The sequence below is a fragment of the Arachis ipaensis genome, chromosome B2 (assembly GCF_059453495.1).
Source record: "Arachis ipaensis isolate K30076 ecotype BB chromosome B2, ASM5945349v1, whole genome shotgun sequence".
NCBI lineage: Eukaryota > Viridiplantae > Streptophyta > Magnoliopsida > Fabales > Fabaceae > Arachis > Arachis ipaensis.
Window position 1 is genome coordinate 4,207,362 of NC_142437.1, and position 17,864 is coordinate 4,225,225.

General features: G+C 29.3%; 1 protein-coding gene across 3 annotated transcripts; it reads left to right on the plus strand.

The window, feature by feature from the left end:
• Positions 1-2,626: 2,626 nt before the first annotated feature.
• On the plus strand, positions 2,627-10,693 carry LOC107626649 (putative disease resistance protein RGA3). Of its 3 annotated transcripts, none has more exons than XM_088506345.1 (4): positions 2,627-2,794; positions 2,938-3,005; positions 7,208-9,631; positions 10,334-10,693. In XM_088506345.1, the coding sequence occupies exons 3-4, from the start codon at positions 7,229-7,231 to the stop codon at positions 10,427-10,429; spliced, it is 2,499 nt and encodes an 832-aa protein (XP_088362471.1). In that variant the 5' UTR covers positions 2,627-2,794; positions 2,938-3,005; positions 7,208-7,228; the 3' UTR covers positions 10,430-10,693. The 3 variants fall into 3 exon arrangements, with proteins under 3 accessions (XP_088362471.1, XP_088362472.1, XP_020970871.1); XM_088506346.1 differs by having other exon boundaries at positions 7,239-9,631; XM_021115212.2 differs by lacking the exons at positions 2,627-2,794; positions 2,938-3,005 and having other exon boundaries at positions 6,411-9,631.
• The last annotated feature ends 7,171 nt before the right edge of the window (positions 10,694-17,864 follow it).

Consider the following 17,864-nt stretch of genomic DNA (forward strand, 5'->3'; position numbering starts at 1 on the left):
ATTTATTTTTATGTATCGTTTTCGTCTTTAACGTTTTCGTCCTATTTAACTCCCTAACGTTTCAAAATCGTTTCAATTTTGTCTCGCTGTCAATTCTGTTAACGGATCCCTAATGGCAGGACAACATTGAGTCAATTTTGAAAAGGGAAAGTATGAGGAGCCAATGTGTACAATGGAGGTTTATAGAGTATTAGAGATATAACCATTAATGTTACTTTTTTCCATCGGCTGAAGTTTTTGAGATGAGTGGTATCATGATATGGTATTAGAGGAAGATGTTTATGTTTTGGGAAGATGTTTATTATCCCTAGTACTCGGATGGTTATTCTAGATAGTATTGGGAATGTTCATTTTGTAACTCAATAACCTATATTGTACACATTGTACAAATAGTCCATTGTCTCCCTAGCATGATCCTTTTGAAAAAAATAGTACGATTGAAACATTAGGGACAACTTTGAGACTTACCTCAAATGTTGGGGACAAAAACGATACTTTACTCTAAAAATAAATTAAATTATATATATTTCTATATACAAATATATTAATAATTAATTTTAGTGATTAATTTTAATTTTAATGTTTATAAATAATATTTTTGTTAATAAATATCAGACAGCTTCATCATTATTGTGGTGGCTCCACGAGTTGATCATGATGCCAGGGATCCATAATTCCACACGCAATTTGCGAAAAGAATAATGCAACCATAAATTAAAATGCAGCATAATTTCAAGACCTAAAAAAGAAATACAATGTAGAACTTGTGAGAAATGATGTGTGCATAATTTTTTATACTCTTTTTTTTTATATTTTTTATGGTATAAAAGATAAAAATTTTTAACTTTTCCAATTGTTCATATCACATTGGTCAAAATTCTTTCTTTTGGAGGGTGCGTAAATTGAATTTTTTTTTTAAATTAATAAAATTCAAATTTTAAATCTTTAAGTTATAAAAATTTTGAATTATGTTATGATAATATTTTTTAAAATTTAAATTAATAAAAAAAATATATAAATAATTATAGTATTCATACTAATATATATATATATAATTTGGATTTTACGGTAACTATTATTATGGCGGTTATAGTAGTATTATTAAAATTAAATTATACATTTTTATGTTATTGCAATATTTTTTACTTTTATTTTTAAATAAAAAATATTTTTAAATATTAAAAAATATTACTTTAATGTTAGATTGTCAAAATAAAAATCAAAATTTATCTTATTTAATATTTATTAATTTTTATAATAATTAATAAATATTAAATAAAATAAGTTCTAACTGATTTTGGCTATTTTTTTTATTATCAAATATTTTCAAATCATTATAATGGTAACCACTATAACATCAATTATATATAAAAAAAAGGTACTTGGAATCAACAATTTTTAAGATTTTTGCTATTATTTGTTTAATATAAATATTAAATTTTTTTAATAAATAAATTTTACTAATTTATATATAAAAACTTTCAAGAGATAAAAAAATAGACATAAAAAAAAATAAAAGAGAAGATTACAATAATCAATTTTTTACCTCTTCGTAATCACTACTTTTGGTATCTATTTGAAATTTATTCTTTTTTTAAAAGAAAATTGAATCTAAAATCACTGAATTGAAAGAGACAAAAAAAAATTACTATCTTAATTCATCGGAATTTGATTACTATATAGTGGCTATTAATTAATCAACTAATAATAATAATAAACACAATTTTGCTCGTGCCTTTAGTGTATATATATGATATATGATATATGACAAGGATTGTAATTTACAAAAGTATCAGGTTAGCCTTACATCGATTGATGCTGAGATAGATTCCAAGATTCAATGTAATATTCGTGGGTAGTAAATTAGTAATTATATATATTAATTAAGTATAATTGTCTCTCTCATACTATTTAGCATGGGTTGCGAGAGAGAGGATACATTTGTTATAATTAAAAAAATAAAATAAAAGACAACGATATACCTTTTAAGAAAATAATGGCCAAAATTAAAATATTTATTTGGGTCAAAAATAACTTTTAATTCTTAAATTGACATCCTGAGACAAGTTTAGTTCGTCAGTTTTTTTTTTTTTTTTTCACTTATGAGTAGAATACAATTACACAAACGAAACGCTATCATATTAATTTGAGGCAAAAAAATTTATGTATATATATTTTTTTCTCTTCAAATGAGTTCTTGTATATATGAATCAAATCACCAAATTATTTGCATTATTTTTTACACATTTTCTAATATTTTAATTATAATATAAAAGATACAAATTTTTTTATCTTTTATTAATTACTTTTAATTTTTTTTAATCAAAAATAGAGAGACTCGAACTCACGACCTCTCTGATGCGTATGAATAGACTATGTCATTTGAGCTATACCTCATTAGCTATTAATTATGTTTAATACTAAAAATAAAAAAATGTATGCAAAAATGACTCATCATTTAGACTGAGTATTAATTGTCTGGGCTGAGGCCAGTGATCCTTCTTTAATGTCCTTGTTTTTTTGAAGGAAGATCAGTGGATGAGGGCATGATCAGGAATAGTAAGTCAATTAAGTATGTGAATGTGACCCCCATTACACACCTTATCTTCAATTTCCATAGCTTCATACATAGAACTCACCTCTCATCTCTCTGTCGGAAAAAAAAAAAAAAAAAAACTCTTCTTATCTCTCCATTGCTCACTTCTTCAATAATATTCACTACTCATTAAATTTTCTTGCACTTATTACAAGAGTGTCCAAGCAAGCAATAACCAAAATTTTCACTACTTGAAGGGTTTGTTTTCTTATTTTTTTTTATTTATATTAATTTATTTTTTGTTTTTTAAGTTTACTAAACTCAATATGTAGTTCCCAAATGCAACAAGTTTCTAATAAAGTTTTTATTTTTTAACATTTCTTTGGTGGGAATTTCTTCAGTGCAAAATATATGATGAGCTGTTGTTTGATGTTCTTTGGCTTTAATCACACTTCAGCAACGTCAGGAGGTATGATATATTGATTAGTTTTTAAAATAAGAATTTAGATTTAAGTTTTCAATTTTAGTTTTTAATTTTCAGTCTTAGTTCCAGCGTAAGGATCTAGATCTCATCTTCTCATGCTTCTTTTGTTATGTTTCAATTTCCACCGTTTATTTAATTGTTTTAAAAGTAATGAAAATTAAGTACTAAAAAATAAATTAATATCAATAATGGTAGACTAACTAAACTATGAAGAAAAAAAAACATAATATCGTAAATCTTCTAGTGGGCAATTTAACCGCTTGAATTGTTAAGAAGTTCAAAAAAGATGCTAATTTCTATGTTTTCCAAATCATTGTTCTAGAATTGAAATTGGTCTGGTTAATCCAGACTTGATTATGGATTCAATTTGGTGGGGATAAAAATTAATTGACAATAAACTAATAAAAAAACGAAGAAAAGCAATCAAACAATCGGTCGAATCAGTTTGAGTTTTAACAATTAACTATTTTAAAATAATAAATATAAAAAATTATTATATATAAATATATTATTTTATTATATTTAATTTAAAGTGGTTTAAGTTTGATTGAATTTTTAAATTTTTAACTCTGCTGATTCGATTGTTAATTTGACTTTCAGAACTTTTATTTTAATAAATCTTTTTTACATAAATATTTTATCAATTATGTTAGATGTACATTAAAATTTGATCTCAAAATAAAGTACATATTAAAATATAAAATATACATTAAAAATAAATTAAATTATACATATATTTATATATATATATATAGTAATTAATTTTAATAGCTGATTTCAATGTACAAAAGTATTTTTAATATTTTATATATTGACAAAATAAGAACTAATAATTTTGGACAAAATATTAATAAAATCTCTTTCTAGTACTATTTGACAACTTCATCAGAATACTGGATTGCACATTTTAAATAGGGTAAATTACACATAAAATAAAAGGTAAATGACGTTCATAAACTAAACACATTTCAATTTTACATAAATTCCTCAAAACAAAAAATATTATGTGAATGTCTCTAGAATTGCACATGAATTAGATAATATCCGTATATTCGTAGTAATTATCTGCATTTAATCCAAATTTTACGGATGTTATCTGATCTATAGAGCCATCAGATCGGATCAGATCCAATCCGCAAATGCGCATATCTCATCATATAAATATCATAGTTTAAGAAAGTAAACCCTAATGTGATATGAATTTTAGTGTGTTGTTTTATAATTTTGTGATATTTTGTTTTTTATTTTTTATGTTATACTTCAACTTAGAATAATTAAATCTTGTGTTTTTTTTTTATTTTTGTTATTCAAGAGAACTTTTATTGATAATATTTTAGGAGTAAATAGGCTTAAACAAGTGAAAAAATGGATTTTTTGGACATTTTTTTTGTAAAAACATCCCGACAGGACCTTAAATTTTTTTTTTGAATTATGCGGATATACCCAATATCTAATCCGATCCAATAAGTGCAGTGCGGATCGGATAGAATTATAGGCTATATTCGATCTAATCCGATCCGTGTACAATACTAAATGTCTCCATGCATATTTTTATGTAAATCGAATCAATATGATTCGAATTAGCAGTGTTTCATATATGTACATAAATCGAATTCATTGAATTCGAATTAACCATTATAGTATTAAATCGAATATAATTGATTCGATTTATTACTAGTACACTAAATATATATAAGTCGAATCTAACTTATTCTATTTACTACTGCACAATACACAATACATATATAGTAAATCGAATCAGCTTGATTCGATTTACTACCTGTACAGATTATTGACTTTGAAATATAAATATTAATAAGGAAATATCCTCCATTTGAATTCAAATAAAATATCAAAAAAATCAAAACCAATAAGAATAGAAATTCAATTTTGTGTTTTAGTTTAAATTCCAGAAAATCTGTATTTTTATAAACTTATGAATTTAAAATGGAACAACAAACGATTTCTAAAAATTTATTAAAAATCATCATTTGACTCATTAGTATTTAAAGAATCATTAGCGAAATTTTTGATGTTGAAAAAATTAATATAAAGTATAGTCCTCTAAGATAACATAAAAATTAAAATTTAAATTTTTTGAAAATTAAAAATAACAAATAATTATACATTATAACATGACTAACTATGAATTTTGAGACTGCTTTTGAAAATAGATTTTCATGTTTTCTTTTTACACTTAAAAAGTATTTTGAATTAAAGCTTTGTTTTTATGTTTTAAGACAATGGCACGAGAGAAAGCTGAACATTATGCTAAGTACGAGTAAATTTTTAAAGTAGACTTGAGAATGATATTATGCACTTAAATTGTTCTTGAAACTTTAGTTACACCAATTATGCATTTAAGATTGACAAAAAACCACCACCTTAGTTTCTGATATCATTTTCATTAATAATGCGTTAATATGACTTGATGATATATATAAATCTTTAGTTACATGTTACTTTATAGTTTGATTATGTATAACGGTATAATGAGATTAATTAATATCACGTAATATAATAATGAGTCGATTAATGACACGTGTCATGATGGTATAAATGGTTATGACACGTATAATAATAATATTCATTTATTGACATCTGTTATGTTATCATTATAGATGTATTAAATTAATCTCTGATAATGTATTAAATGACTCATTTTAATTTTTAAAATTGAATGCCATAAATGAATTAGTCTCTTCATTATTTTTCTCATTTTTTTTATAAATTTAAGATTCTTAATATATTTAAATGCATTAATTTTAATTCTTATTTTTCACAAATTATTTAAATACAAGTGTTTTTATAGAAAATAAATGTTAGAAAGCCATCAGAATGTATTGTTTTTAGTTATCACTTTTAGCCAACCTCTTTTAGTCTAGTAATACAACAATATATACTTTAGCCCACACTTTTAAATATTAATGGCTAACTATTAACCAAAATAATAAATTCTAATGATCTTCTAACATTTTTCTTTAAAAATTTCAAAATTTAGTTTTAATCATATAATTTTTTTATAATAATTTAACATCGATAAATTTTGTAATATAAAATTATGTTATTAATAAAAGAGCTATATTGATTAATTGATTATAAAATATATTTCTTATTTTAATCCAAAAAATGTGTATTTAATAGGAACTGAAAAAAAAATTGTGTATTTTAATTCTTAATTTCTTATGAAAAATACGCATATTTTTAGATGAAAATAAAAAATGTGTGTTAATCAATCATATAATTCTTTTACTAAAATAACATTTTTATATATTACAAAATTTATGTCTATTAAATTATTATAGAAAAATTTGGATAATTAAAACTAAAATCTTAAAAATATTTTATAAAAGCACTTGTATTTAAAAAATATGTGAAAATATGATTGAAATGAGTGCATCCAAAGATATTGAGAATTTTAAATTTACAAATAAGAGGAAAAAAAACTCATGAAGAGACTAATTTGGCGCACGACATTTAATTTTAGAGACTAAAATAAATCATTTGGTACAAAGTCAAAGACTAATTTAATATACCTATAATAATGACATAATATATGAAACGTGAACGAATAATATTATGACATGTGACATAATAAACTGATATGTGAATAAATAATACTGTGATACATAACATTACCGTCTACATTAGAATACCATGTGTTATGAACTAACCGTTATTATATTATTACATACGGCCATATTATCATATGATACGTGTTATTAATATTCCACGTCAATGCACCGTGAATAAAAATAATCATGTGTTAACTTACAAATAATCTTACAATAAATTAAATGACATGTATGGTAATTAATATACTGGTAATGCTGGATGATTGAAAAGTGTATTAAAAAAGTGTGTGGTAAATAGTAATTTGATTTGAGTCCTGTTTTTTCCAATTTAATCCAATGACACGTTAAAATATTTTATTTTTTTGGAAGCAAATTTTCATATTTGTCATTGCATTTCAAGTTTGCCATTTACCACACACTCCTTTAATATACTTTTCAATCAACCAGCATTAACAATATATTGCTTACCATATGTATAATTCGTTACAAGATTATTTATCAGTCAATACATGATCATCCTTAACCACCCAAAACAATGCTACCAGAAAACCCACCACACATATATGTATATATATATTCTTGGCCTCTAACATTACTTTTTATCACCATAAGGTTCCACTCATTGATTCTTCAATGGCTGAAGTTATTTCTAGTGTGGCATCAACACTCTTGGCCAATTTAGCAACAAAATCATTCCAAGAGATTATTCTGGCATATGGTCTTAAAGATGAAATAAAAAAGTTTGAAAGTTCTTTGAGAACCATCGATGCATATCTCATAGATGCTGAGAACAAGCAAGCAAAAAACCACAGTATAGATGAGTGGTTGAAGCAACTCAGAGAAGCATTTGATGATGCTGGTGACATACTAGACGAAATAGAGTATGAAGCAAAACGTAATGAAGTGGTCAAAATGTATGGAAGCATTAGCATAAAGGTCCGTCGATTCTTCTCATACACAAGTAATCCACTCGCATTTCGCATCAAGATGGCCCACAAAATCAAAGATATGAAACAGAAAATGGATGAAAAAATAAAAGAAGGGAGACACTTGGGTATAATTGAACAACATGTCAACACTCCAGCTCTGGAGCACAATTTACCATGGCGAGAAACTGCTTCTTCATTGCCTTTCCGTGTGTGTGGTAGACTTGAAGAGAAAGAGGAGATTATAAATTCATTGATGACACAAAAATCAGAAGCTAATAGTATTGATGTGATCTCAGTTGTTGGGATTGGAGGTTTGGGAAAGACTACACTTGCACAAATGGTTTACAATGATACCCAAGTGAAGGCGAATTTTGATACATTAATGTGGGTTTGTGTTTCTGACGATTTTGATGTCAAGAAGCTAATAAAAAAAATTATTCATGCGGCCTCAAAGAGAGAGAATGTCGTGGATACAAATTCTAGTTTGGAATATATGATATCTCTTCTCAATCAAAATTTACATGCTAAGAAATTCTTACTCGTGTTGGACGATGTTTGGAATGAAAACCACAACAAATGGGATGAATTGAGAACTCATTTGTTAGAAGCAGGTGGTGGCAAAGGCAGCATAATTATAGTGACCACTCGTAGCCAAAAAGTTGTTGACATTGTGGGGAGTAATCTTGTAATGAAATTAGAAGGACTTCCTGAGAATGAATGTTGGTGGCTCTTTGTAAAATGTGCATTCGAAGAAGAGAAGGAAGAAGAGAAGTACCCAAGGTTAAAGCAAATTGGGGAGCAAATTGTTCAAAAATGCAAAGGAGTACCCTTGGCTATAACAACTTTGGGTTGCTTGCTTAGATCAAAATGTCATGATGAAAATGAATGGAGAAAAATAAAGGATAGTGAGGTGTGGAATCTGAATCAAGAAGAAACTGACATTTTGCCATCACTCAAATTGAGTTACAATCACTTGCCATCACAACTAAAGCAATGCTTTTCATACTGCTCTTGTTTTCCAAAGGATTACGACTTTCATGTTATTGAGTTGATTATGTTCTGGATGGCTCATGGACTCCTCCAACCTACACGCGAAGAAGAAGACGCAGAAGATATTGGGGAGTTATATATTAAAAAGCTTGTTTCAACATCTTTACTTCAAATTGATGATGGAGATGATCATTTTCGCCTCTTTGATTTCCAAAATTTAATGACATTTAAAAGACTCAAAATGCATGATCTTATACATGATGTTGCACAATTAACAATGAAAGAGTCAAGCAAGACAAGAACCACTGTGCAAGTGGGACAACAAGAAGCATCAATAGAATGGACCTCTAACAAGTTCAACTATCTGAGGGTGTTGCAACTAAAAAAAGATATGGAGTTGAGCTCGTTGCCTGATGATGATTGCTTTGTCAAAATGAAGAAGCACTTGAGATATCTCTATCTTGAAAATTGTCCTAGTTTGAAAAAGCTAACTGATTCCATTTGTAAGATGCAAAATTTGCAGAGTTTGTACCTTGATGAGTTTCCCAAAAACATGAAATATCTGATCCATCTTCAATATTTGTTTTTGATGGGAATCAAAATTACAAGTTTGTCCTCAATGAACATAGGGCGCTTCCAACAACTCAAATTCTTGTATCTTCAATGTCCAAAGTTAGTGTCCGTACCAAGTGCTGTTGGTCGCTTGACTACTTTAAAGAAGCTGGGCTTACTTTGGTGTGAAGAGCTGATGAATTTTGAGGATGAAGAGGAAGAAGGAAAACAACATGTGGTAGTAAATAATTTAAACCTTCAATTATTCTTAATTATTGGATCAAAAAAGTTGAATGCTTTACCAAAATGGCTTGAAAGAGCAACTAAATTGCAATATTTGAGTATAAGCATAACAGGGATAAAATCATTGCCCACAAGGTTGTCCATGACTTCTCTTGAAGAACTTTATATCTATCATTGTAAAAATTTGTCATCTCTTCCCAACATGGATCAAACTCATCATCTTCAGTATTTAGTGGTATATGATTGTCCCGCATTATATGCAAAGTACAATAAGGAGACAGGTCCAGATTGGTCCAAAATTGCTCATATTCCACATTGCAAGGTTAGTTCAAATAATTTGTCTCATAATATTACAAATCTAACCATACTGATTGTTTTTTATTATTATTATTATTATTATTATTATTAGTTCAATTTATGCATGAATAATTATTTGTTGGATGTTTAATTAACCAGTTAGAGTTATATATCTTACTCTACCTATAATTAATTATAAAACTTTTTAAATTGACAATCTAATTTTTTTTCTAAATAATTGCGTATAATTTATCTATAAAAGGTATGGTAGTGAAGAAGAAGAAAGCAGTTCTTGTCAATTGTTTGAATTTCTTTTTAATAATATTTCTAAATAAATACATGAAATCGATTAACATTATTATGCCTGCAGCACATGTCTTGAATTTTAGTTATGAATCTTAATATTACCACTAATAATGGTAACTCTTTCAATTACTACGTATTATGAATTATTGTATTGAAAAGCACAATAAGCTAATTATTATGTGAAATTCAAAGAATGAATAATTCTTAACCATTTGAATATTGGTTATACATTGTTTAAAATGAGCACAAAATTTTATTATTACTGTGATTATAGGAGTTGATGCATGAATCTTTATTTTTGGACAGTAAAATACTTTTTTATTGTCAATTGACAGAAAATGGAAATTTAGTATATATATGCATGGTTGAATTAAAGCTCAAGTTATTTTCATAAGCACTAGTCTATTGGCCTTTATTGCAGATTGATGAAGATGATGATAATGATGATGATGGTGATGGTGATGATGATGATGATGATGAAGAATTTATGACGATGATGAAGATGATGATTGAATAAAAGATATGAATGAAGAAAAGAGAAATGATAATAATAACATTTTCTTTGTGTAATATCTTTGTCTAATATAATGGTTGTGTTCTAATATCTCTGTGTAATATCTTTGTGTTCTAATATCTTTATAATGCTTCGATTGCTTTTGTATGTCCCATTTTCTTTTAAAACTGAAAGAAAGCTATGTAGCTGGGCACCTCAAACTTTTGGGTGTTGAGTTTGAATATGTCGAAGTTTTAATTGTTCTAGATTTCTATCTATTTTATTCAATTTTTACGGTTAAAATTTCTAATCACATTTGATTGTGCAAACAAATTTTACATTCAAGCATGCATTTTATTTCATTCATCCTTATTACAATTATAAAATGGTTAAGTGACTTTTATAAAATACATGTTATTTTGCTTTAATTTTGTAATTACTTTTCTTTTGATTCACTAAAACCTAATAGAAGTTTTTGGATTTCTTCAATGAAGGATAAACAACAAAACCGCAAAATATATATGAGAGGTAAATATTAAATCGATTCTCAAAAGATTCTGACACTGACAAAATGGTATCAGACTTTTGTTATTGATAAAATGATCCCTAAAAAATTTTAAAATTTAACAAGCATGTCCTCAAACTCGCCGGAGCAAATCTCCGGCAAGCACAATGCTGACATGGCCACCGTATTTTAGTGACCTGGCAAACTACGTACTCCCAAACCCTAATCCCTCTCTTTCCAACGCAGACTCCCTCTCCATCTCCTTCCCCATCGCAGTCCTCCCTCTACCCAATGCAACCCCCTCCTCCATTGAAGGGGAGGGCTGCGATGAGGAGGGAGATGGAGGAGAGTTTGGGTTGGGGAGGGAGGGATTAGCTAGGGTTTGGGAGTGGTTTGCCAGGTTATTAAAATACGGTAACTATGTCAGTATTGTATTTGTCGGAGATTTATTCCGACGAATTCGAGAACACGTTTGTCAAATTTTAAAATTTTTTAGGGATTATTTTGTCAATAACAAAAATTATGTACTATTTTGTCAATGTCATAATCTTTCGAATATCGATTTGGTATTTATTTCTATATAACACCACAAGAACACCTGATCTAAGCTTAATAAAATTTATTAATCTTTTAGTAGCTTGAAAATTAGAGACTTATAAAATATGGCAAAAAATAATTAAAATAACAAAAGGATTATTGAAAACCTATTAATTAGCTCTTGAATTATTCAATTTTGTGTGGAATATATGTAATGCTTTTAATGCTAAATTAATGTGCAAGGACTGCCAAAGTTATAGTGCCTTAGTGCAATGTACGGATCCATTAATTTTTGCAAATGCATTGAATTAAAAAAGTCTTTTGTAAAGTATTTGGTCCGATCTCTAAGACAATAGTGACTAGGGGTGCCAATGGGTGGAGTAGGATAGGGTTTGGAACCAACTCTAATTCTATTCGCGGGTTGAGAATATCTCAATCTTAACCCTACCCGCTCTTAACCCGCGGATATCCGACCCTACACGCGAATTATAAAAAAAGATGCAATCTTATTATATAACTTGATGATAATTTAAAAAAGAACTGACTTTTATGTTAAAAAAATATTAAATTATCAATTAATGATCTTCTTTTAATGACTAAGGATCTTTTGCATTTAGTGAGAGGTCTTTGGTTCAACATCCACTTAAAACATATTTTTATATAAGTATATAACATATACATATATAGGGTGCGGGTTGGTCGGGTAGGGTTGAGGCACAACCCGCACCCTACCCAACCCGCACGATAACCCTACCCGCTGCGGATCGGGTTGGCAACCCTACCCGACCGGGTGGGGTCGGATTGGGTACCCGCGGGTAGGGTACATATTGCCACCCCTAATAGTGACACTGAAGCACTGTCCGAATTAAAAATTGTATGCTGTTGTAAAATAAATAAAGAAGATATAATAAAATATAAAATAAATATGTATAAGTAGAAGACTCTAATATTAATATTTACTAATATTATTATAATATATTGATATTATATTAGTAAAATATGAAGAAAAAAGAGAGAAAAGTGCTTTTATTTATGTTATTGTGTATCTCGTCAGAAGATTAGGCCTCTATTTATATACATACATAAAGTTATATTTTCAAACCTTTTTAAATGTAATTTCTCTTGAAAACTTCAACTTTATAGAAAATGGACATCCACCTCAAGCTATCTTATTTTATCACAACACTCCTCCTTAGATGACCATTTAAGATTATGCCTCGTTAAAACCTTACTAAAGAAAAATCCAATGGAAAAAAAATTTTAGTGAAGGAAAAAGAGTACAATATTCTTTGATAGGGACTGCCTCATTAAAAACTTGTCAAGAAAAATCCAATGGAAAAAAACCTGACCAAGGAAAAAAAAGTACAGTCTCTCCCTCTTGTCGACATCATTTAATGTCTCAAAATCGGCGCATCCCAATCTCATGTACCAATCTTTCAAAGGAGGATTTTGGGAGTGACTTCGTAAATAAATCTGCCAGATTATCACTTGAGCGGATCTGTTGGACATCAATTGTCCCTTAATTTTGAAGATCCTGAGTGAAGAAGAATTTGAGAGAAATATGCTTTGTTCTATCACCTTTAATGTATCCACCCTTAAGTTGAGCAATGCATACTATATTATCTTCAAACAGGACAGTTGGAGCTATCTTATGATCAATCAGTCCACACATAATGACAGAATATATTGGATCAAACTCCTGAGCCAAAAACACTCGCAACTTGATTCATGAATCTCTAGTATTTCAGCATGATTAGAGGAGGTTGCTGCTATTGTCTGTTTTGTGGACCTCCATGATATAGTTGTACCACCATATGTGAATAGGTATCCTGTTTGAGATCTCCCTTTATTTGGATCAGACAAGTATCCAGCATCTGCATAGCCAACTAATTGTGACTTGGATTCATATGGATAAAACAATCCCATATCAACCGTTCTATGAAGATATCGAAAGATTTGTTTGATTCCATTCCAATGTCTTCTGGTTGGAGAGGAGCTGTATCTTGTTAGTAAATTCACAGCAAATGATATATCGGGTCTTGTATTATTGGCAAGATACATTAGTGCTCTAATGACACTAAAATATGGTACTTCAGGACCAAGGATATCTTCATTTTCTTCTTTAGGACGGAATTGATTTTTTTCCGCATCCAAAGACCTTACGATCATTGGGATACTTAATGGATGTGACTTATCCATATAAAATCTCTTCAAGATCTTTTCTGTGTATGTTGTTTGATGAATAAAGATCCCTTTTTTTGTATGCTCGATCTGCAGGCCGAGACAAAATTTAGTCTTTCTAAGATCTTTCATCTTAAACTCTTCTTTTAGAGTTTTTATAATTGTTGGAATCTCTTCAGGAGTTCTAATGATATTTAAATCATCAACGTACACAGCAATTATAATGAACCCAAATACAGATTTCTTTATGAAAACACATGGGCAGATATCATCATTTTTGAATCCGTTTTTGGCCAGATACTCAGTAAGACGATTATACCACATTCGTCCAGATTGCTTCAGACCATATAAAGATCTTTGCAATTTAACTGAGTATAATCCCTATTAATATTCATTGGATAGTTTAGATATCTTTAGTCCTTCGGGGAATTTCATATAGATATCACGATCTAATGATTCGTATAAATAGGTTGTTACCACATCCATTAAATGCATATGTAGTTTATGATATGCAGATAAACTGACCAAATAACGCAATGTTATTGCATCCACTACAAGGGAATATGTTTTTTCATAATCTATACCGGAACTTTGTGAAAAACCTTGTGCTACAAGTCGAGCTTTGTAGCGTACAACTTCGTTTTTCTCATTTCATTTTCTCACAAATACCCATCGATATCCAACAGGTTTTACATCTTCTGGTGTACGGACTACAGGTCCAAAGACTTCACGTTTTGCAAGTGAGTCTAGCTCAACCTTCATGGCTTCTTCCCATTTTGGCCAATCATTTCTTTATCGACATTCTTCGACTGATCTTGGCTCAAGATCCTTACTTTCATGCATGATATTTAATGCCACATTATATGTAAATATTTCATTGACAATTGTCTTATTTCGGTCCCATTTTTTTCCGTAAAGACATAATTTATCGAGATCTCGTTTTTTTCTCAATTTTCAGGTACCTGAACGTCTTCTGGCGTTAAAACTATATCAAAATTTTGGACAACTGTAGGTGTCTTTACTATGTCTTTTTCAACAGGAATAGTATTTACCTCTTTTCTTTTTCGAGAATTTTTGTCTTTGGAACCGACAGGCATGCCATGCTTCTGGCGTGAATTTGTGTCAGTGGCTATTTGTCCGACTTGGACATCAATTCGAATTGGGGCATTTTTCGCTGGTTTATAAGACGTGGTTATCCTCTTTGTATCAAAAAATGTATCAGGCAATTCATTTGCTATTCTTTGCAAATATATAATATTTTGAACTTCTAGTTCACATTGCACTGATCGAGGATCCAAATGCATCAAGGATGATGCATTCCAATTAAGTTCCTTTTCAGGAAGCTTATTCTCTCCCGCTAATGTTGGAAATTTTGATTCATCAAAATGACAATCTGCAATTCGGGCTTTAAATACATCCTCAGTTTGTATCTCAAGATACCTTACTATAGAGGGAGAATCATTTCCAACATATATCCCCAATTTTCTTTGGGGTCCCATTTTGGTGCGAGAAGGTGGTGTAATGGGAACATATATCGCACACCTAAATATCCTTAAATGGGAAACATTTGGCTGCTTACCAAAAGCTAATTACATAGGAGAGAACTTATGGTGACTCGTTGGTCTTAAACGAATAAGTGCTGCGGCATGTAAAATAGCATGCTCCTAACCCGAAGTTGGGAGATTTGTTCTCATAAGTAAGAGTTTAGCATTTAATTGGAGGCGTCTAATAAGTGATTTTGCTAACCCATTTTGTGTGTGAACACGAGCTAGTGGATGTTCAACACTTATTCCATTAGCCATACAATAGGCATAAAAAACTTGGAAAGTAAATTCACCAGCATTATCAAGACGAATTGCTTTGATTGGATTTTCTGGAAATTGTGCTTTTAATCGAATAATTTGAGCAAGTAATCTCGCAAACGTCAGGTTGCGAGAAGACAATAAACACACATGTGACCATCTCGAAGATGTGTCTATTATGACCATAAAATATCTAAAAGATCCACATGGTGGATGGATAGGTCCACATATATCACCTTGAATCCTTTCTAGGAATTCAGGGGACTCAAATTCAATCTTTACTGGTGATGGCCTTAAAATTAACTTCCTTGAGAACATGCAGCACAACAAAATTCACTAGATTTAAAAATCTTCTGGTTCTTTAGTGAATGTCCATGGGAGTTTTCAATAATTCTCCGCATCATGATTGTTCCCGAATGACCCAATCGATCATGCCAAGTTATGAATTCATTTGGGCTAGTAAACTTTTGGTTTACAATAGCATGTGATTCAATTGTACTAATTTTGGTATAATATAACCCAGATGAATGTGATGGTAACTTTTCTAATATAACCTTTTTATTTGAATCATGGGTTGTGATATACAAATACTCATGATTTTCCCCATTCATTGTTTCAATATGATATCCATTTCGGCGAATATCTTTGAAACTCAACAAGTTCCTCAGAAACTTGGTATATAATAGTGCATTATTTATTATGAATTTTGTTCCTCCAGGAAATAAAATTATAGCTCTTTTGGAACCTTCTATCACATTACCCAAGCCAATAATAGTATTAACACATTCTTCTTTTACCACAAGATGGGTAAAATATATATATATATATATATATATATATCACTTTTGAGAATGGTGTGCGAACTTGCACTATCCGCAAGGCATACATCTTCATTATATATTCTTGCCATTTTCTTCAAAGATAAATAATAATAAAATGAGTAGTAATACATGCACAGTCAAATTAAATTCTTGATTGGAATTATTTTTCTAAGAAACACTGTACAATGTCATACACTAAAATTTTATTATTATCACTATTATTATTAAAACTGGACACATTTAGTGATTTCAAAATTCTTAAACATAAACATAAACATTAATACTTCATTATTTATATACATCATATTTAAAACTTAAATACATAAAAAATAAAACTTAACAATAAGTTCCTTACATTATCTATTTACATGAATACTTAACAATCTCACATATTAAACTATTCTATCATTGATCAAATGACCAATATTTTCTTCAAGATCCTCAAAGAAATCAGATACATCATAATGAGTGGTGTAATTTTCAGCATCATTTGAAATAAAATTTATTTCCTTTCCTTTGTCATCCTTTTTCAAAGATGCTTGATAAAGATCGATTAGGTGCCTTGGGGTACAACAGGTACGTGACCAATGGTCCTTTCCACCACAACGGAAACATGTATTCTCTGTTGATTTATTTTGCCCAGAGTTTTTTTTTTATCCCACTTTTGGTGAGATCCTTTTTTGTAAATATAATTCTTCTTCCTTCCATAATTTTTCTTGTTACCAAAATCTTGCCATTTACCTCTTCTGGGGTTATGAATTGCCGCATTTACTTCAGGAAATGAGGCGGCGCCAGCTGGGCACACTTCATGATTCCTTAAAAGTAATTCATTGTTGCGTTCAACAACAAGAAGGTAAGAAATTAACTCAGAATACTTTTTAAATCCTTTTTCTCGATACTGCTGCTGCAGGAGCACATTCGAGGCATGGAATGTCGAGAAAGTTTTATCTAACATATCATTATCAGTTATCTTTTTCCCACATAATTTCATTCGTGAGGTGATTCAAAACATTGCAGAATTATATTCATTTATGGATTTAAAATCCTGTAGACGCAAGTGCGTTCATTCATATCGGGCTTTAGGAAGTATCACTGTCTTTTGATGATTGTACCTTTCTTCAAGGTCTTTCCACAGATCTGTAGGATCTTGTAATGTGAGATATTCATTTTTCAATCCTTCGTCGGAAAATCATGGCTTTGACTTTATCCTTCTGGGATACATTATTTTCAGCCTTAATGGTATCTCCAAGATCCATTGAATCAAGATGGATTTCAGCATCTAGTATCCATGATAAATAGTTGTTTTCAGATATATCAAGAGCATTAAATTCAAGATGAGAGAGATTCGACATAATGAAAATTTGTTACCTGAAGTCTTCCTAAAATTTGATCAAAGTCTCGTGTTGATAACATGTTGTAAAATAAATAAGGAAGATATGATAAAATATAAAATAAATATGTATAAATAGAAGACTCTAATATTAATATTCACCAATACTATTATAATATATTGATATTGTATTAGTAGAATATGGAGAGAAAAGAGAGAAAAATACTTTTATTTATGTTGTTGTGTATCTCAGAGGTTTAAGCCTCTATTTATATACATACAT